This window comes from Haliotis asinina, chromosome 14 (genome assembly GCF_037392515.1).
Source record: "Haliotis asinina isolate JCU_RB_2024 chromosome 14, JCU_Hal_asi_v2, whole genome shotgun sequence".
Taxonomy (NCBI): domain Eukaryota; kingdom Metazoa; phylum Mollusca; class Gastropoda; order Lepetellida; family Haliotidae; genus Haliotis; species Haliotis asinina.
Genome location: NC_090293.1, coordinates 30,554,724 through 30,576,320, shown reverse-complemented (window position 1 = coordinate 30,576,320; position 21,597 = coordinate 30,554,724). Strand labels below are relative to the sequence as shown.

The following is a 21,597-nucleotide window of genomic DNA, read 5'->3' as shown; positions in this document are numbered from 1 at the left end:
ACATTAGGCAACTTTTGACAAACAAAATATTTGTATTAAAGGTCACATGCAACCAAAAAATCAAACATAATTAAAACACATTTATCACTTATTCATGACATATAATATACATTGCTGCTTTTAAAAAAAACAAATAACATAATTATAAGCGTACAATCGCGATTCAAAAGTGCGATATTTTGCACTTTGGCTTACTTCCCCCGAAACGAAGCCCTCGGGAGACCGAACCCAGTCATAGCGGGTGGATCTGCACTCAAGTGTAACGACGGCTTCCGATTGGCTGTTTCATTTGCCGATACATATGCTGAGGGTTCGTTGTGTGTACAGAAAGATGATCTGTTTGATGGGCATTTTAGAAGTATAGCAAGTCACAAGAAAGTAAGATTCTTTATGGATAACAACTTCTTATTGTGTATTTGATGCGTCGTTTCAGTATGGATTCATATACTGTTGTCAAACAAAATCATATACACGAAAAGAAGTCGTTATCCATGAAGAATGTATATAGAGATGTTGGGTTTGGAAAATACATGTTCTCTGAATTTGCGCTCGATCAAATACAAAATCATGTCAGTAGAGATGGTAAACTACTGCGTGGCTGGAATCTGTCATTCGTCCAAGTACAAAGCAGGACTTGAAACTGACAAGAGTTTGCACCAGTTTCCGTCAGATCCAGTCATCCGAAAAAAATGAATGTAGTTTGTTTGCAACCCACAGACATAAAAACATGTCATGTGTATCACACGTGCCTAATTACATAATGTGGCAGACACGGGACTCGGGTGCAGGTAAATCAACTTATTTTCTTCATGTCGTATAGTCTGATAGGTGTTAAGTTCAAATTGCACGTGGTCAATGATTGAAGCTGTGTATTGCATGTTGTCTTTAGCAGACAGGCAGGCAGACATATAGGTGTGAATAAACCAGACACTGAGCTTTCTCTGTGACAGAGACTGTTTACTACAATCAACAAGTTGTTTTACGTAACGAGTAGATTATTTACTTGTTTGTGTACACAACCAAGATTAGACTACTGCTCACGACCTCAGACGCTGGGCATGCATACTGTTTCAAGCTCCTCGAACCTATTCACTGCGCATGCGTTATGGAGGCAGCGCAGCACAGCTGTTGAAACCAGTTTTTCCCCCAGCGCTGGGGGGAATTTAGTGAAACGTTTGAACTCCGATTTCGCGGGCTTTTCTTTCATCGCTTTTTTTTCAACTTTATAGGTTGAATTGGCATTTTTTATGATTTGTTTCGGTAAGTGCATACCGAAAGGTACCAGAATCTGCAAAGTTGTGTTTTACGTTGCATGTGACCTTTAAGTGTCGTGGAAAAAGTTTAAGTAAATAAAATGAGACTTAAGTATAGATTCTTGACATGATGATTTTTGTGTGAGTGACCCTTGTTTGTATCTACTAATTGAAGTCACCAGAGTGCTGTGATAGATAACAGCTTGTATAAAATCCAAGATGGGCGGCATCGGTTAATATTTGAATATCTTTACACTTTGATGTAAGTGGGATATTTTACTTGAGAATACAAACCAGTAGGAAAATAAACCAGAAAATTATTATAAAATGTTTGTAGCCATGACAAGTGCATTCCTGCAAAGCTGTGGGTGAAAAGTCAGCAGACCCCATCCCAAGAACTACGCACAAAAAATATAGATCCCTATCCTTGATTTCCTTGGATTTTTGTAGACTGAGGCATAGTCTCTGAATATATATAATTTTAATAGAAACATACAAACCCATTTTATTTGAAAAGGAGTGCCAGGGAGAACAGAGATTATGAACCTAAGGAAATGTAGACTTGCTTTATTTAGAGACTTAGCACTGCAGGGAGGGCTAGGATGTAGGGAAAATAATGTGGTTCAGAGACTGTGAGGCAGGCTAGGTTTTTTAATGCATGCGTGGATCCATGATGAGACGTTCCCTGAGGAACATTCTCCCTCCTCCCGAAACCTTCTCCAACATATTGGATCCGCCTCTGTAAGATCTGGTCGGTTTTCAAAAATGCCCGGGGCCAACGCAGTTTCTACTGGACTACTAGCTACTATAAGCACATATATTCCTCTGTAGTCGGTAACGCGACCACTACATGTGCTGTGCCTATTTAGTCGACTTATGTAACAAGCCGCGCATATAGTATCCTGCTGTATTTGTGTTCTATGCCTTATTTGTGTACTGTACATGGTTCACGTATGCATATACATGTGGCTACAATGCCAACTGTTTGCCTGTGCCAAGTACGCCCACTGCGTAATGTACAAAACTTTTAGTGCCCCTGTTTGTGTCAGTTATGCCTACGGTGTTTAATGTGCTATGTCCCTTTTGGTTACTGAGCCTTAGACTTCTGTGCCTACTGTTTTAATTGCCTTGTGTCTACTATGCCTATTGTGTTTAATGTGCCTATGTCTCTTTTGGTTACTGGAACTGAAACGTCTGTGCCTACTGTTAAAATTGCGCATGTCTACTACACCTACTGTCACTAAAGTGCTGATGTCTCTTTTGGCTACCGGACCTGTGATTTTTGTGGATATTGTGTAAATTATGCATATGTATAATATTGAGATTTCGCTTTTGTTACTTGACCTGTGATTGCGGTGTTTACTGATTAAATTACGCATGTACCTACTGTGCTTAATGTGCCTCTTTCTCTTTTTCTGCCTTCTGTGTTTACTGTGTATGTGCCAATTGTACCTGCATCTATTGTCTGTATGGCTGCATGGCCTATTCTGCATATCGTTTCTTTCTCTACCTTTCATGTGTCTACATTGCCTATCGTGTCTACTGTGCCTGTGTCTGTTTACCTGTGTCGACTGTGAACGTATCTACACCGCTCAGATATTGTTTAGTACCCCAATGTTCGTGTCTACTTTGCCTACTGTGTTAATTACACATGTACTTACTCTACCTCTCTAGTGTCTGCTCATGGCGCCTGCATCTGCGTCCACATTGTCTGTTGTGCCTACTTTGTCTGTGTCTAGATCGTCTGTATTTACTATGCTTACTGTCGTCCGTATCTATATTTTGTGACCATACGTGATCAGAAGGCAGCTGGGTCACCTTCCAGTCTCGATGCTCATGCTGTTGATCACTGGATTGTCTGGTCCTCACTCGACTATTTACAGTCTGCCGCCATATAGCTGGAATGTTCCTGAGTGAGTTAAACAACAAACTAACCAATCCAGAATGCTAACAAACATTCCAGTACTAAACTCAACTCTATCAATAATATGATCAGCTAAAAATATACCCTACATTAACATCACCCTACCGACCTACTTCCCGATGCACATACAGTCAATTAAGAAACATACCCGCTTCAACCAGGTATGCAACAAATTAAGTGTTAAATTTAAGAGGGTAGACGTGTTGACTCGGACTTATTATGGGGTTGTCGAAAGATAAGAATATAAACTAAAGCCGATACAGTGAGAAATATGTAATGAGAGGTTGTAAGTCATGGGTGACTGCACAGTAATACACAGAGGATACTAAACGACCTGCCATGTAATACCATTTTTATTAAAAGAGTTAATGATTTGGTATGAAACGAACGAAAACGAGGTTGATACTAAATCTTTAAAGAATTTAATAAAAATGGTATTTCGCGGAAGGTCGTTTAGTATTCTGTTTATTACTCGCCAACATAAATTGACAGAAACAGCGGCGAAATTGCCTACAGTGTGAGGACACTCAGCTTTCCGTGAGTCAAGCAAGGTCTAGTAAAACTGCAACAGCGACATTAGCGTTGTGGCGTCACAACTTTGAAATATTTTGACGTCATACGTCTAGCGATAATACACTAGTGTAATATTGTCTTAAAATATTACACAACAGTATCTTCAACGGGCGAGTAAGACGAATATTTAGTCCACACATAAGTAACTACACAACAAATGTACGCACGTAAGAGAAAACAAACCCAACAAACAGAAGGCCTCTATTGGTCAAAGGGAAATAACTCTCCCGATCGGGTTTCCTTGGCATTGGTGACATACATACATGTCTGTGCCAAGAAGAATATTGCTCGATCAATAACGGTAACATCTGACACCAGTTCACTTTTTTCCTTCTTCGTTTATTCATTCTTATAGTTTAACTTTAGTTAGTTTGTATTGCAAATTGCAATTAATATCAGTTGCATTAATATAAAATACTTCGATGAATACTTAAGGTATTCATCAACAGGAAATGTTATACCATCTATCAAAAACATGAGCAAAATTGGTTCAGTGGAATTTATTCATGCGCGCGAGATGCGTTATCTGGTATAGAACCGCTGAAACACTGTTATATACAATCTTTGGCTGTAGAACTGGAGTTACTTCCCCTGGTCGATAGGGGGCCAGTGTATTTCCGGTTGTACTGGGACGTAGAAAGTAAGGTTAACTATTAAACGACTACATGTATTCAAACTAACGAACGGTGATGTGAATGCCATTAATCACGTATCACCTTGTAAAATACAACTCAGGCTGTATTACGGATGATATCTCATTGTTTATAATCACAGCAATGGGATTTTTTGGTCGTGTCATAAGTCGTGTTTATGTCACCGGTTTTCGTTCATTGTTGTTTCTGGAGACAATCTGTGACATGATGATGATAATGATAATGAGACGTATGTGAGAGTTCCTGCTGATAGTTTAGAAGGGTATTCTGGAGGGAAGCTACAGAAACAATATGACTTTTGGTTATCGATTGTGTTTCACTGTTACAAGGCAGATATATTTTGTTTCCTTTGTAATTGTAGATAGAGCTAAACTGTGTTTGTCTTGCTATATTTCTCAGCACAGCACCAAACTCGTTGTAAGGATGAGTAGTTAAATTCTGGTTATATTCCTAATGACCGACTGAGAATGTTTTTTGTCTGTTTCAGATTGTGAATCATGACTCGTCATGCAAGAAACTGTACAGCAGGGACTGTGTACACCTACCATGAGAGGAAGAAGGATACATCCTCATCTGGTTATGGGAGCAAGGAGGTGCGACTTGGGAAGGATTCTGTGAAGGTAATCATTCTTCAGATTTCATGATAATGGTGATGATCAACAGTATTTATGCCAATGTTAAGGGTTTTCGACGATATAAGACAAAAACGTAATTTTTTTATCTTGAATATCATTTTAAGTCTTGATTTTGCAAACCTTGAGTGATAAAGGTATATTCATCTATTTCACAAAAAAAAGTATCATGTGTTTCCAACAAAAATAGCGTTGATGACATCGTGTTGGCGAATCTGTAGCCACTTGTCACATCCGGGTATTTTGTATGTGTTTTTGACGATGATCCATACTTTTCCCTCCGCACTAAGAGACAGTGTTTTTTTGATCATGTGGCTTCCTGTTTCATACATAACCTGTCACCAGCAGACGACTGATCTTGTTGAATTTTGCTGGCTATTTTTTTATATACAGGCAATTGATTTTGCATCTGAAGTGGTATTATAACTATTAACAATTGAGGGTAAATAATATTGATGTTTAGTTTCCTCTTTACAATTACATAACTTAATTTCTTGATTTCAATTGTCAATAAAATGTCTCATGACAGGAACTGGGCATCCACCCTACCGATGAAACTACTTGTGCACTCAGATCGTGCACATACTTCCTTAATATAGCGCTAGCAATGCAATCATCGAAATCACCTAACATCGAATTCACTCGCTTTGGGATAATCATAGCATGTCTTAGGCCAGTCATTCATTGATTTCGCATTATGTGAAACTAGTGAATGGTTTTCAGCTAGTTCATGATTCAGTTGAGACTGTAGTCTGTAGTTGTATGCAATATGTACTTCTGCAAATAAAAAATGATTACTATTCTTCTTTCTGTTTGCATTTCAGGAATTTGATTGTTGCTGTTTGACATTACAACCTTGTAAAAATCCAGTCATAACGTAAGTCTTCTTTTTATCTACTTACTTGCTAAGATAAATTTAATACTGTTCATACTGATAATTTACCCTTTAACATTTTTCATGTTGACAACCTTTAGATGCAGTGAGTCCTGACTGTTAGTGTGATTATTATGATCTGATAAATCCAGTTTTAGAACAATGATTAATTTCCAACAAATCATAAACATATTACCGAATTATTTAAGTTTCTCCAGTCTGTGTTTGATCAAACCGACAACCATGACCTGTTCCTACATCACACATCACCATTCAATATATTGTGACGGAGTTAATTACAAATATATAATATATATATATATGAAATGTTGTTGATTGTATTTTTGCACAATAGCTGATGTTGAAATTGCAGGATTGACCTGAAAGTGATATATCATTCCGTGATAGCCTCTGTGGTCATTGGTCTTCCTGCAGATGAGGAGTGTAGTACTGGGCTTTATTAGGAGTACAGTTTTTTTGTCGTAAAGAGCAACCAAAAGGATTGGGTCCTCAGGCTTGTTCACTTCCATGGAGCTGTGTAGATCAATGTTCGTGTTGTCAGTCACTAGATTGTCTGGTCTAGACTCAGTTATTTACATACTGTCGTCAAGACTTGGAATATTGCTGAGTCTGGCATTAAAGAACAAATAGACCGAACAAAAGCACTGGAGAATCAGAGCAAACCTAAATGACATTTCATATTCCACAGGCCAGACGGGTACCTCTATGACAAGGAGGCCATCTTGGAATACATTATCCACCAAAAGAGAGAGATCGCTAGAAAACTGAAGGAATTTGAAAAACAGAAGACAAAGCTTGAGGTGAGTCCATAATGAGAAAACAGGGAGACAAGTAGTTCATCACATGTTCATTTGACAGATGCATCACTGTACAATGTAGTTAAATTTCACTTGAGTGGATACTTCTGTGCATAATGCAGGCCATTCCTGCATCATTCTTTGTTTCTCATCATTTGAAACCAGATACTGGTAACCATAGTAACTAGAATAGAATTGTATACGAATAGAGAAACTATGAGTAAATGATTTCCTTGGTTGTCTGGAGTAGTACTTATGTACAATCATTTCAGTTATGAGAAGTAATTGGGATCCAATTTTGAAATCAAAATAGTAAACATTACTTAATTGTAATCTCAATGTGTAGTGAGTGAGTTGATGAGTTTAGCAAATGCTAGCAATAGCATGGCGGGGGATTCCAGAAGTGAACTTTACACATTGTGTTACAGTTAATAAATTGCTGTGACAAAAGGTATAAGAAATCCCCTTTGAACCAGCAAACTATAACACAGACAAGTCTAAAATATTCAATAATATATAGTGCAAACAATGAGCAAGTTACAATGAATCACAAAACACTTTTCCAGTACAATGCAGTCGAGTCTCAAGTATTAAATAATGGGTCACAAATATCAAATATTAACTCACCAGAATCTGCATTTTACAGTTAGACCTAATGTACTCAATGAACCTTGCTTCCTTGGTGAGCAGTCAGGCACAGAGTGTTGGTCTTGAATGTAGACATGGTAGATGGTGGTGTTAACAAATAGATGTTGATAGACTGAGGCAAACGGCTCCAGTATAACTCCGAGTGTAAATCCATGTGTGTGTCTGTCAAAACAACAACCAGCCTTAAGAAATATACAGCCACAGTGTCTTGAACAGTCAAGCAAAGCATGACTTTATCGTCATTCACTTAGAACTTTCTTGATAGCAGGAAGTCAACAAGATAAACAACCAGTCATGGGAGGCAACTCTGGAGCACTATAAGAAGGCATGTCGCTAAAATACGATTGCCATTGAACATATATGATATGACATGTGACCCACAATCCACACTCAACCTCTAAACATTGCGACCCATTAATAACTATCACTTAATCAATGATAATGCGAAGTGTGAGAAAACACACTCTCGTAACAACTGTACCCATGTAGGGAATCAAATCCAGTGAGTTACTATGTTGAGCTACTTCTCTCTGTTTGGTAGACTGAGAAGGCAGAGTTGTCTAAGGCTGCAGTGGATGCAAAGAAGACAGCCTTTGTCCAGAGAGAGACCAACCCGGTCGCTGACAACATGGAACAGAAGAAGCTTGGTAGGGTTAATAACCTAATACACATATGATGGTTGATCATGATATTGGGTCACAATACTTTGTTCATGATATGTAGACACGGTGGTTTATTCATGATATGTGGACGTACTTGTGTCATTGAAATTTCATGTAGAAAAATGAATTCTTGAATGGTTTATTGACAAAAGTGATGTCAAAGTTTTACATGGCATGTCTAATTCAAAGTTATAACCTTAGAAAAAGGAAGCTGATTTCTTTTTATAGCATTTAAGATTTTATTTCACTGTAAATCATAGGTAGGTAGGTGGGTAGATAAGGCTTTAGGGCGACTTTGGTCCTTGAAAGGCCCATCTGCGCTCAACACTTAACAAATAGTTAAACTTTTTGTCCAGTTAAATTATGTCGTACTTATCTGTTTTAACAAGGAATTCTAATAAAGCACTTTGTATGCAACCATACATTAAATTATCGCCATGTATTGCATTCAGTGTAAAATTAGTTTTGGTTTTGTTAAGCACAATGTCTCTAAGAGCCTTACGTGGGTTTTCATGAGCTGGACATTCAGTGAGGTAGTGTTGAACTGATTCTGGGAAGTGTAAGTTACAGCTTTTACACAGAGGAGAGATGTCTTTATCTAAAGTGCTTTTATATGCCCTGTAAATCATATTGTATCTGCATGAATTATCTCCCTTGATTTTAGTGATGATAAGATCGAGAAACAATGTCATTTGCAGCTTGCCAACATTATTCTTTGTGCTCACGTGATATTATTAACGAATAAAAGTTTTATTGACAAATGATTGAAAGCTCATCGAAATCACTGAATTTACTTCTGGGATTTTTCACAAGTAAGTTTTAAGTATGCCCACTTCTATATGGACTCAGAAATCTATTGTGACTGAAATTAATACAAAGAAACTTTGTACTTGTGTAAATATATTTCTGTCTGTCCCAGGCTTTAATATATACTATTCGGTTGTAAATTTCTGTGTACAGTTCTTTAATTTCGTGTTCGTGTTCTAACTTAATGATTGCAGCAGTAGAAAAGGATGTTTCAAACAGTTTGTCTAACATGGAGGCAGGAAAAGACAAGAAACTTCCCAGCTTCTGGATTCCCAACCTCACTCCCAGCGCTCTCCCTACCCAGGTCAAGAAGCCGGTAAGTAGGAGTTCCTCTGCCCTATCCTCACCCCCAGCACTCTCTCTACCCAGGTCAAGAAGCCGGTAAGTAGGAGTCCCTCTGCACTATCCTCACCCCCAGCACTCTCCCTACCCAGGTCAAGAAGCCGGTAAGTAGGAGTTCCTCTGCCCTATCCTCACCCCCAGCGCTCTCCCTACCCAGGTCAAGAAGTCTGCAAGTAGGAGTCCCTCTGCCCTATCCTCACCCCCAGCGCTCTCCCTACCCAGGTCAAGAAGTCTGCAAGTAGGAGTCACTCTGCCCTATCCTCACCCCCAGCGCTCTCCCTACCCAGGTCAAGAAGTCTGCAAGTAGGGGTCACTCTGCCCTATCCTCACCCCCAGCGCTCTCCCTACCCAGGTCAAGAAGTCTGCAAGTAGGGGTCACTCTGCCCTATCCTCACCCCCAGCGCTCTCCCTACCCAGGTCAAGAAGTCTGCAAGTAGGGGTCACTCTGCCCTATCCTCACCCCCAGCGCTCTCCCTACCCAGGTCAAGAAGTCTGCAAGTAGGGGTCACTCTGCCCTATCCTCACCCCCAGCGCTCTCCCTACCCAGGTCAAGAAGTCTGCAAGTAGGGGTCACTCTGCCCTATCCTCACCCCCAGCGCTCTCCCTACCCAGGTCAAGAAGTCTGCAAGTAGGAGTCCCTCTGCCCTATCCTCACCCCCAGCGCTCTCCCTACCCAGGTCAAGAAGTCTGCAAGTAGGAGTCCCTCTGCCCTATCCTCACCCCCAGCGCTCTCCCTACCCAGGTCAAGAAGTCTGCAAGTAGGAGTCCCTCTGCCCTATCCTCACCCCCAGCGCTCTCCCTACCCAGGTCAAGAAGTTTGCAAGTAGGGGTCACTCTGCCCCAACCTGCCACAGCTTCCCTCCCAATTCTCATAAGAGAACTAGTAGCAAGCAGTCATGTGATCATACAAGGCAGTGTAATCAAAAACAGCTCATTTCCATTCATTGCTAAAGAAGCTAAATTCTGGTTATATGGTTAGTAACAACTGTGGAAAGAAAATTAACAACATCAAAGATTCAGGGTGTCGCATTTTATCATCAACACAGATTCTTGAACTCGTGTTAATTTCATGATGCATTTTAGACTAGACCCTCACACTCGCATTAAATTCTTGCTGCATTATTTTCATCACTTACAGTATCCTGATAAAAAACAACTGGTAAGTAGGAGTCACTCGTTCAGTCCACTCGTACACACCATGCTCAGCCCACGCAGGTCAAGAACCTTTAGACAGACAACTGTGTCCCTCTTCTTCACCTCCATCAAATATCCAGCAATAAGGAGCAAATCCTAGACCTCCACTCTCCTGTTCACCCTCACCCAGCCCCAGTAGTCAGTGAGTAGGGGCTACTCTAATCCCTGTCCTAATCTCCCTGACCTAGCCCAAACCAAGGCTGGAGAAATTTTTATTCCTGTAAAGTTCTCTTGTACATCAGCTGCAGTTGTCAATGATGCAGTCCATGACACCTTGCTCCTGGCATAATGAACCCCTGAACAATGATGTTGTAACAGTCAATACTGGCTGTGTGCTGCTGAATCTGTCTGTTTTCTGGTCAATGCTGGCTGTGTTTTGAAAGCAAAACAATATCTCTAGAGCTGTTTTTTGATGTTCCCAGGAGGAGAAGGTTCGGTGCCCAATGAGCAAGAAGCCCTTGAAATTGAAGGATCTGATTGATGTGACATTTACTCCAATCAAGGATGGGGACAACAAAACTGCTCTCATTACCAAACAGGTAAATGTCATACCAAATCAGATGAACAATGCTTTTAGCCAAACAGGTACATTGTGTTTCTTTGCCAAACAGGTAAATCATGCTGCCTTTTGCCTTAGCCATACAAGTAAATCAGGCTGTCCTAGCTATAAAGGCCAATCATGCTGTTTCAGCTATGCATCTTAGCTATAGGTGTAATTTTAGCTATACAGGTAAGTCATGCTGTATTAGGTTGAAAAGGTAAATCATGGTCTGGTTTATCTCCTGGATGAATGAGACAGATGTAGATATACCGAAATAACAGTTAATGCAAATGATTATGCTTTTCTGAAATTAAGACTTGTTACTAATTGTAAATGTTTGATATTTGTTCCATAGACATAATCAAGCTGTTCAGATGTGTTTGTGTGTTTTCTGTTATATCTTTGCTGTTGTTGTCTCTAGGCTCGGTATGTGTGTGCAGTCACAAATGATGTTCTGGGAAACTCAGTGCCATGTGCTGTGTTAAGAACATCGTAAGTAAATCTTATATTTTTTGTAACAGTTCTGTTGTCTACAGAAGGGAATTCATTGTGTAGAATTACTAGAAAACAATCAATTCGAGTCCCAGATTGACCTGATAATGTTATTCTAGGGACTGAAGGTGCTGTATCAATATGCTGCTTGCCTTCAACAAGTGGTAAATGTCAGACTGCATGAAGCTCACATCTCAGAACAACTGAAATACTTCATTGCTGCATTGAATTCAACATCTCACGTTTAATTATCGTTCTGGAAAAATACCTGTGCAAGCAAGTTTAAGGTCTTTGATGGAAGTGATTACATTCCCACTGCTGAGAGTAGGATCCTAGGGGCTTTTAAAAAAATTGTGAGGATGACCTTACTTATCAGTATATGGAGTGCCAGTTAGTATTTCACCTCTTACTTCACAGGGGCAGTGGGGTAGCCAAGTTGTTAAAGCATTTGCTTCTCATGCCCCAAACCTGGGTTCGATTCCCCATATGGGTACAATGCGTGAAGCCCATTTGTGGTGTCCCCCACTTTAATATTGCTGGATTGTTGCTAAAAGCTGTGTTAAACCAAAGTCTCTCACTCACTCAATTCACAACCCTCAAATTCTTGTATTTATTACCTCTGAAGATCTGAGTTAGAAATGGTTTTAGCAACTCATGTAAACTTAAGGGGATCGTGGGGTCAGGCTTGCTGACTTGTTTGATACATGTCATTATTTCCCAGTTACTAATGCTGTTGATCACTAGATTATCTGGTCCGAGACTCAGTTATTTACAAGTTACAGACCATCACCATACAGCTGGAAATTCAGTGGAATATTGATGAGTCAGTGAGGCAATAAACAACCAATGAAAAAAAATCATATAATACTTTAGTCATTGGTCCGTATGAGTCAGATTTCCTCTTGACTTGTGTATCATCATCTTGCATCCCATGATTGTGTGCGATGTTACAGGGGGAATGTGGTGACAATGGAATGTGTGGACAAGATCATCAAGAAGGACATGGTGGATCCAACCAACAGCAAGAAGATGACAGAGAAGGATATCATCCCGCTACAGAGGGTAATACAGAATATATCACATACATGAGGATAAGAGTGGCTAAAGGCGTTATCATGGTGACTGGGGCAAGAGTGGCTAGAGGGTTAATCATGATTTTTTGGGTTCAGGTGTCTAGTGGATTAATCATGGTTACTGGGGTGAGTCTGGTGAGAGAGTTAATCATGATTGCTTGTGTTAGGGTGTCTGGTTGATTAATCATGGTTACTGGGGTCAGACTGGCGAGAGTGTTAATCATGATTGCTTATGTTAGGGTGTCTATTGGATTAATCATGGTTACTTCGGTGAGACTGGGGAGAGTATTAATCATTATTAAATTGTGTCAGAATGTCTAGTGGGGAAATCTTGCCTACTAGGGTGTGAGTTGCTTATGAGGTAATGATAGTTATTGAGAAGGATATAGGTAAACCTATTTGTTGATGAAATCCCATAAAGTGTATTCACATTTTTTTCCAGGGATCGTCTGGTTTTTCGGGGGCTGGCATCAACTTGAAGGCAAAGCGAGATGGTGCTGCTCTCCAGGCCTGAAGTGGAATCTCTTTTGTGTAGCATTTCATGTGTTTTATTTTGTAAATATTTATATGAAATATGTGTATTGTATGTCTGTGATGTTCTGAATAAACAATGGATGTTGTGTATGAAGGATTCCTTTTTAAATGAACAACAAAGATCTGGAATCAGCTGTTGTTTGTTGAAGATATGTCACATTCAGCAATTTTCCAACTATATGGCAGCGGCCTGTCAGTTACTGAGCCAGGACCAGACAATCCCATGATAACAGGTTAAGCATCGAGCAATGCAATTTCGATACAATGACTTGTCAGCCAAGTCAAGGAGCCTGACCACCTGATCCTGTTAGTTGCTTTTGCGAAAATCATGGGTTTTTAAAGAACAATTCTAACCTAGATCCATGGTTAATTGTTAAAGGTGTCAGACCATTCAAGATTTTCTTATTTGGTTGACAGCTTATAAAGTGTCTGAAAATTTTAAGATTGTTTTAGTTAAATCATTTCGTGTACAGCCTGAAGAATATCTTCATCTGATCAACACTTGGGAAGTGTTTGGGAATAGTGTACAATAGGTTGGCCTGCTGCTTCTTCAGTGGACCTCTAGGTTGACCACCGCAAGGTTAGACGTTTGAGCACATCGGTAAAAAAAAAACCCAAGAGATTAGTATGCACCTGTCAACGGCGGCGACAGTGTTAAATCAGGAGTGATTTTATAGGATTTTCAATAGGATTTTACAGACGCTTCCTTTATTAAAGACCCAACCCAGATTTGAGTGCTTATTTGGATGAGATTTACTACTACTAGTATTTGATCGTTCTGCTGAAACCCTCTCCATGGGTGCCTAATGGTGCTTCTCTTAAGGTTGAATCGACAATAACCTCAACGAGAGCAAGGTTTCAGACTGAAGCATACCTACAGCGCGCCATATGTCAATTCCCGGAGGTGGAACATGTGATCTAGTTCCAGAAAGAAAAATTCATAGCGGTGTTTCTCACTGGTACACTTTTTTAAGACTACATACATGTTGTTATTTGGTACTCTGACCTTTTTTGTGATGATTGAAATGTGCAAACAATATCATTCCTTATTTTATACATATATCATCAACATGTTCGTCGCCCCAGAGGCGGTGGGGTAGCCAAGTGGTTGAATCCTTCGCTTTTGACCCTAGAAGACCCAGTTTTGATTCTCCACTTGGATACAATGTGTGAAGCCCATTTCTTGTGTCTCCAGTCGTGATATTGCTGGAATATTGTCAATAGCTAGGTATAACATACTCTCTCAATCCGAAGAGATTTGGCTAAAAAGGGGATGACTGTCAGATTATGACGGTAGAGCGGTGTTTATTGATTTATTACACGAAAGATTTCCGTTTATTATTAATATTAGTATGGAGTCAGTTTGAGTGAGTATGTTTTTATGCCACCTTTAGCAATATTCCAGCAATGTCACGTCGGGTAACACCAAAAATGCGAGCCAGTATGGGGAATCGATCGCGGGTCTTCAGTGTAATAAGCGAACGCTTTAACCACTAGGCTACCCACTGCCCCCTCACCTACAGTCAGGCGTTCTGGTCTTTTAGGGGGTGAGAAAATCTGTGAATATATTTCAGATTTCCCTAAAAATGTCCTTAAGGTAATATTGGTGTATAGAGCAAGTTCCAGTACCAGAGCGATATACACAAAGACGGCGTTCACACACACACACACTCGCACACCTCTTTCCCCTCTGCACAAGAAAGGACTTGTGAGCGACATTAATCACTATCGAGGAATGGCTATGGTTAATATTTTCGGGAAATGTTTTATATTAGTTCTTAAATGACATACTTAGAAAATTTGCCGATATTTATGAAAAATTACCTGAATCTCAAGCTGGTTTTAGAAGTGGTTATAATACTATAGATAACGTGTTTAGCTTACAGAGTTTCGTCCAGAAATATCTGTCAATACGAGGCGGCAGGCTTTATTGCCTTTTCGTCGATTTCGAAAAGATTCTGTGAACCGTAAATTACTGTGATATTCTGTTATGAAGAACGGTGTACATGGTCGCCTTTTTGTTATCTGTGTGGAGGGACAGGTACAGTTTGTTGTGAACATCTCCAAAACATAATTTTCAGACTATTTTGACTGTCTTCGCGGCGTCCGTCAAGGCTGTGTCATCAGCCCTTTTCTGTTTTCTATGTATATGTTGGAGTTACAAAGTACGCCCAACTTTGGAATCATTCTGTACTAATGACTTTGGGAGATGTGAATTGTATGTGGATTATCATTTAAAGTGTATAAAATATTGGTGTAAACTTTCATATATGGGCAGTGACAGGTACCCCAAACATTGTTATTTGCTTATGAGAAAGGTAGCTGAGGCTGGGAGAATAACCCGGGCAACTAATGTCAAATATTTACTGTATAGCTATGGTTTCGGTGATGCCTGGCTATGTCAAGCTATTGCTAATTTAGAATTTTAGGGTAATGTTATTTAGGCAACGCCTTCGTGATACAGAACACAGAATATTATTGGGAAGCTTTCTGAATCATCCAGATCAGCGTATTATTCACAGATTAATATTTACAACGAAACTGAATGTTATATCATGAGTATTTGATTATTATATTAATGGAGAATACAGGTGATTACTGTCTTTACTGAGACTGGGCGAGCTGCCCATCCATTCTACTTCAGGCCGTAGAAGAGGAATTGAGCCAGCTGACAGCTTATGCAGAGTTGGTAACTGTAACTCCGCTGAAGATAAGCAACATTTACTGTTAGTTTGCCCTCAATATGCAATGTTAAGACATAAATATATACCAGCCCAGTATTATATAAACCCTACTATATTCTCTTATAAATGTTTGTTAAACTGTACCCCGTGAAGGTCCCGGGGTAGAATAGGCCTTCAGCAACCCATGCTTGCCATAAAAGGCGACTCAGCTTGTTGTAAGAGGCGACTAACGGGATCGGGTGGTCAGACTCGCTGACTTGGTTGGCACGTGTCATCGGTTCCCAATTGCGCAGATCGATGCTCATGTTGCTGATCACTGGATTGTCTGGTCCAGACTCGATTGTTTACAGACCGCCGCCATATAGCTGTAATATTGCTGAGTGCGGCGTAAAACTAAACTCACTCACTCACTCACTGTTAAACTGTAAAAGAACTGACGTAACGGGTTAGCAAAATATTTAAAACAATGTGTTTATACATACGATCATTATGCTTGTAATTTGCCTCTGTTTGGAAATATCAATATACATCGCGTATGTTATGTTTCGTACATGGGCCTATGGGTTAACTACCGAAATAAACTATCTAATAGGTAGGGTATCGAACCCGGACCTTGCGTCTAACACGATCACATATCGTATCAGTATCTAAACACACGTACACAGACCCGGATGTCCCTCTAGAGTTACATTTACATCATAAAAAGATGATTCCAATCAACAGCAGATATTGCCCCGATACTAGAAAGCTGAATGTGTAACCCGGATGTGTGACCCGCGATGTCAATGGTTTCTCGAGGACCCTGTTTGTCAGCAATTCCATCACCGATCATGTAACCTGAACAAAAGGAGCGAAGGTTCAATTGTAGCTTACAGAATAGGAATTTCAACTAGGACAATGTGATTTTCTCAGATGAAAGTTCTGTGCGGCTGTTTCCTAATGCACTGAAATTCTGGACCAGACAAACTGAAAATCCTTTGTATCAGCGCCCAAAGTACAGTCCGAGATTTAACGTGTAGGGTGGCATGTCTGTGTTAGGGGCAACGCACCTCTGTGTATTTGAACAGTGAGCGGTACACAGATATTCTCGAGGGACATGTACTTCCATGTGTTCACGTGTTCTATGGATTTTCTACCAGGACAACGACCCAAAACGTCGTTCAAAGCATCACAGGCCTGGTTTCGGACCCAAAATGTGACGTTATTAGATTGACCTAAATCCAATAGAAAATGTTTGGGGACTTACGAAGGAAAGTGTCAGTAGGAAACAGGAGACAAATGTTGCAGAAATGAGAGAAGTGGTCCGATATTGGGACGGCATGGACCCTCATAACCCCTCTGATCGGTAGTATGACCCACTGCATTGAAGCCTGCATTGCTGCACATGGTGACTTGACAAAATACTAACTGTTCATCTGTCCTTGAATAATCTGGAGTTATGCTCTGCTAATTTTCACATTTAATGAGTAATGAGTAAAAACAAATATTACAATCTTTAAATTCTCAATAATTTCTGGTCATACTGTGCGATACACTGACTCTGAGCTAACCGGTCCTTGTTTAATCCCAGTGCCGCAGAACGCCAGGCAGGGCAACTTCAAGCACCATTTGTTAACATGTTCTGGCATGACGCTCACTCCGTTCTTTGGCAGACGCTCTGTCCTCTCCACAACGGAGTCTGTCAAACGCAATGGAATAAGATCCGGGTTAGAATTGGTTTTCAGCAACCCAAGCTTGTCGCAAGAGGCGAATGACGGGATCGTGTGGTCAGGCTCGCTGATTTGGTTATAGGTTCCCAACTGCGTAGATCGAGGCTCATGCTGTTGATCACTGTATTGCCTGACCCAGACTCTGTTAGTTATAGACTGTCGGCATATAAGTGGAATATTGCGGTGTGCGATGTTACAGATATTTAACAATATACCAACCGACAAGCCATGGAGTAAATAAAAATACACTACTGAATCCGATGCGAAAGTTCGAACGTGGTTCATGAGCATGACATGATTGATGATAACCTGAGGTAGACCTGATCACCAGATTATGCATTTGTCTTTACTCGTATGTAACTCGTATGTCCTACAGTCTTTTTTATGCCGCAGTAAATCACCGCACAATCCACAGTAGTGTAACCGGGATGTGTTACCTGGATATTTTTGCTCGGTTATGACTCGTCAACTTGTTGTTCCGGAATAGCACGAGCTGGTCACGAATGGCCCGGGTATATGACCCGAGTGAATGACCCGGATCCTTAATTTCGAATATGGATTAAAAAGGAACCAGTATTGAATCTATTCTTGGTTTAAAGGAAAAGTACATGCCCACTAGCATCGTTATTGGCTTTCATCTCACATTTAACAAGGACCCTCCAGGCATGACTGGGATATAGTGTTATAGTTGCCTTAGACCTAAAGTGGTTGGTAAAGTGTTCTTATGTATGTCTGTATCCAGTAAAATAAATCTACAAACTTTTGGGGAGATGAGACTGTTTGGTCAGACTTGGTGACTTGGGTGGTCAGAGTAGGACTTGGTGGATTGGGTGCTTACACTCGGTGACTTGGTAGGTTGGCTGGTCAGACCAGGAGCCTTGGTGGATTGGGTAGTCAGAGCAGGGGACTTAGTGGATTGGGTGGTCAGACCAGGAGACTTGGTGGATTGGGTGGTCAGATCAGGGGACTTAGTGGATTGGGTGGTCAGACCAGGAGACTTGGTGGATTGGGCAGTGAGAATAGGTGATGTTGTGGATTGGGTGGTCAGACTCGGTGGATTGGGTGGTCAGACCAGGGGACTTGGTGGACTGGGTGGTCAGAATCGTTGACGTGGTGGATTGGGTGTTCAGACTTTGTGGAGTGGGTGGTCAGAATCGGTGACTTGGATTTGGTGATTGGATTGGGTGGTTAGACTCGGTAAGATTGCTCGATCTATAAAGGAATAATCCCCTGAATCCCATGGTCATAAGAGGAGACAATACTAGGGACTGGGTAGACAGTTTCTATTGAGTCGTATCTTTGTCATTGTATCCTCTTCTAAGGTTGTTGTTCATACTGGTTTTCCTGTCTAACTTCGTTCACACGTACCTGTGTCCACATGTGCGCACGTGTACCCCGTGAAGATCCGGGTTAGCATTGGTGTTGCGTTTCTCACAAGGCCAAGTTTGCAGACTACCGTAATGTACTTTTAGCTGGAAAATTAATAAATGTTAAACAATAAACAAACAAGTATGTAAACATTCATATATGCACAAGGAATAAAATATCGCAACGTCCCATTATTTTGATGCCATCAATATGTTACCAGTTACGGTAGTAAAGGAATTTATTCAACCTTCAGTTAAACGTCCAGTGTATATAAACTGAGGAATAAATAACTTCAAATATTAATGCTAAAAAGAACTGTAATTTATTCGTAGAATGTAGCATTAAATTGTTAATTATTAAAATTATTAAATTATTAAAAAATTAACTCGTTTGGTTATGCTTATAACAATGGTGGTATGAAGTCAACAGGTGCGGCCACTTTAAAGATTCTGGCATGCAATCCTCAAGAAATCACACAAGTATCAATAACTGAACACAATGACAATAACTCACTTTCGCCGACTGCAATAACACGCCGACCCTCCTCTCCATTGACTGTTTTGAATTTAACATTGAGGTAACGCGTTCCATTCTTGATACGGGACTTCATCTAGTACTGGACGATCTCTGTGGCATATTCTGCGACCCAAAATGTCCCAAGTATGCTCTGTTAAGATCTGGGCCTCCTTTCAAGAGGCAGTCCTAATTGAGATTAGTCTCACCTCCCATTCTTTACCTTTCCACTAGGGTTACCTTAGTGACTTACGATCAGCTTTGTGAAAGGAGACCCGTAGCTCCTGGCGGGTCGAGGTAGAGTTGCTACTGCCTCTTGATGTCAGAAGTCACAAACGTTACGTCGCGTGGCTTAACACTGACGCCCCCGAACACTTGCCCCAAGACCCGTGAAAGTTAGGGGTAGAACAGGCCTTCAGCACCCATGCTTGCTATAAAAGGTGACTATGCTTGTCGCAAGAGGCGACTAATCGGGATCGGGTGGTCAGGCTCGCTGACTTGGTTGACACATGAGATCGGTTCCCAATTGCGCAGATGGATGCTCATGTTGTTGATCACTGGATTGTCTGGCTCAGACTCAGTTATTTACAGACCACCGCAATATAGCTGGAATATTGCTGAGTGCGGCGAAAAACTCAACTTCACGGGCCACATTCGCTGTGAGCCTATGAGAAATTTACATATGTACACGGAGGTATAGTTTTACTTTTTAAAATATTGTACTCGAGTAAATATTCACATACGACTGTGTTATTAATATTACACTACCGGGCGAAATAACGTGGTCACTCATGTCGATGATAGTTGTAAACATGAAACAAACAAAAAGCGCTTGCTCGATGGTAAGATATCTGCATGTAAATGTTGTACAGAGTGAGATTAGTTTTACACCACCTTTAGCAATGCTCCAGCAATATCGCGGCCAGGGCACACCAGATATGATTTTCACACATTGTGCCCATGTGGGGAAACGAACCCGGGTCTTCGGCGCAACGAGCGAACGCTTTAACCACTAGGCTACCCTGGCGTCACCGTAAATGTAGTAACGTTTCGATAAAGTTTACAATTGTTTGGTCAAAACTAACCTTTAAGTGACTATACATGTTATCCTGGATGTTCAGCTTGAAAATCGCTGAGTAACGTTTTGATGACGTATGTGGTTTTCAGTGCATAAGTCCTTTTGAATTCGTGGTAATCGATATTCCAGGACGAAGTCTCTGGTTTGATTTTCTCAATGGGCACAATGTGTTAAAGCATTTCTGGGGTCCCTGCGCACTAATAATGTTGAAAATAACTGGCGTAGTACCTGGTCCGTGAATTGTACATGCACAGCAGGTAGAAGGGTGTACTCAGCCCACAGTCATTTATTAAGCTTTGTATTTATGGGCCTAGGTTGTGGTGAGAACCAGTTTTTCCTTTCCTCACACTTCTGTGCAAAACTACAAGGTTTTTTTTTAACTTATCAACTTTGCCATACAGAGGTTATGTGCATTGAAGCCGAACACTTACTACTTTGTTACCTGTTACTTGTGAACACGATTTTGGCATCAAATATCTCTACTGAGAACACACCCAAGTCACTGGACCGCATATCTCGAATACACGCTGTGCCTCATGCACATAAACACACACACCCCCCCCCCTCCCCCCCCCCCCCCCACACACACACACACACACACCGTCGTGGCTGATCTACGACCACGGATACGCTACTCACAACCCTAAAACGTAATCAGAGGCGAATCCCTAAAATCATCTTTTAGTCTAAATGTATGCGGTAGTGAGTGAGTGCGCATGACCTTACACTGCTTTAAGCAATATTCTAATAATATCACGCCGAGGGACGCCAGAAATGGGCTCTATACATTGCCCATATGCGGAGAAGCAAATCTGGGTCTGTACCCATGTTTGGAATCGAACGCTTTAACCATCAGACTACCCCATCCCCCTATATGCGGAAGACAGCTTTTTGAACAGAAAGAGGCATAACAAATTTTAATGATGTTCTTAAGACATGTGAGTCTGCCGTAATTATTCATTGTTGCAAGCTTTTAAAAACTTTTTACACTAAGTCTCATATTTCAAATTGAAAATAAATATTTGGTTTTGCAGGTGTATAACTCGTATCCATACAGTATCCTGGGCCTCGTACCTGGGTCACTCAATATGAATTGACAGTCTTTACATGAACCGCTAGTTACATGTCAATTGCAGAGTGTTTGCACTTCATGCAGCATGTTTCAATTAGTTGTAAAGTATGCCCCTTGAATGTAACGATCGTATGTATTGCTTGCTTAAAAGCC

General features: G+C 40.7%; 1 protein-coding gene across 1 annotated transcript; it reads left to right on the top strand.

Annotated features, from left to right (window-relative positions):
* The first annotated feature begins 4,334 nt into the window (after positions 1–4,334).
* LOC137260953 (nitric oxide synthase-interacting protein-like) lies at positions 4,335–13,110 on the top strand. Its single transcript, XM_067798527.1, has 10 exons — positions 4,335–4,390; positions 4,891–5,023; positions 5,860–5,912; positions 6,619–6,730; positions 7,917–8,022; positions 9,039–9,160; positions 10,803–10,919; positions 11,343–11,413; positions 12,367–12,475; positions 12,929–13,110. Exons 2-10 carry the CDS (start codon positions 4,901–4,903, stop codon positions 12,998–13,000), a joined length of 885 nt encoding a protein of 294 aa, XP_067654628.1. The 5' UTR covers positions 4,335–4,390; positions 4,891–4,900; the 3' UTR covers positions 13,001–13,110.
* The last annotated feature ends 8,487 nt before the right edge of the window (positions 13,111–21,597 follow it).

Bases quoted from the DNA above. Each gene is read 5' to 3' on its own strand.
- LOC137260953 (XM_067798527.1), top strand. From the start codon at position 4,901: ATGACTCGTCATGCAAGAAACTGTACAGCAGGGACTGTGTACACCTAC. The intron at 6,731-7,916 runs GTGAGTCCATAA...TCTGTTTGGTAG, and splicing joins AACAGAAGACAAAGCTTGAG to ACTGAGAAGGCAGAGTTGTC. The intron at 11,414-12,366 runs GTAAGTAAATCT...GCGATGTTACAG, and splicing joins TGTGCTGTGTTAAGAACATC to GGGGAATGTGGTGACAATGG.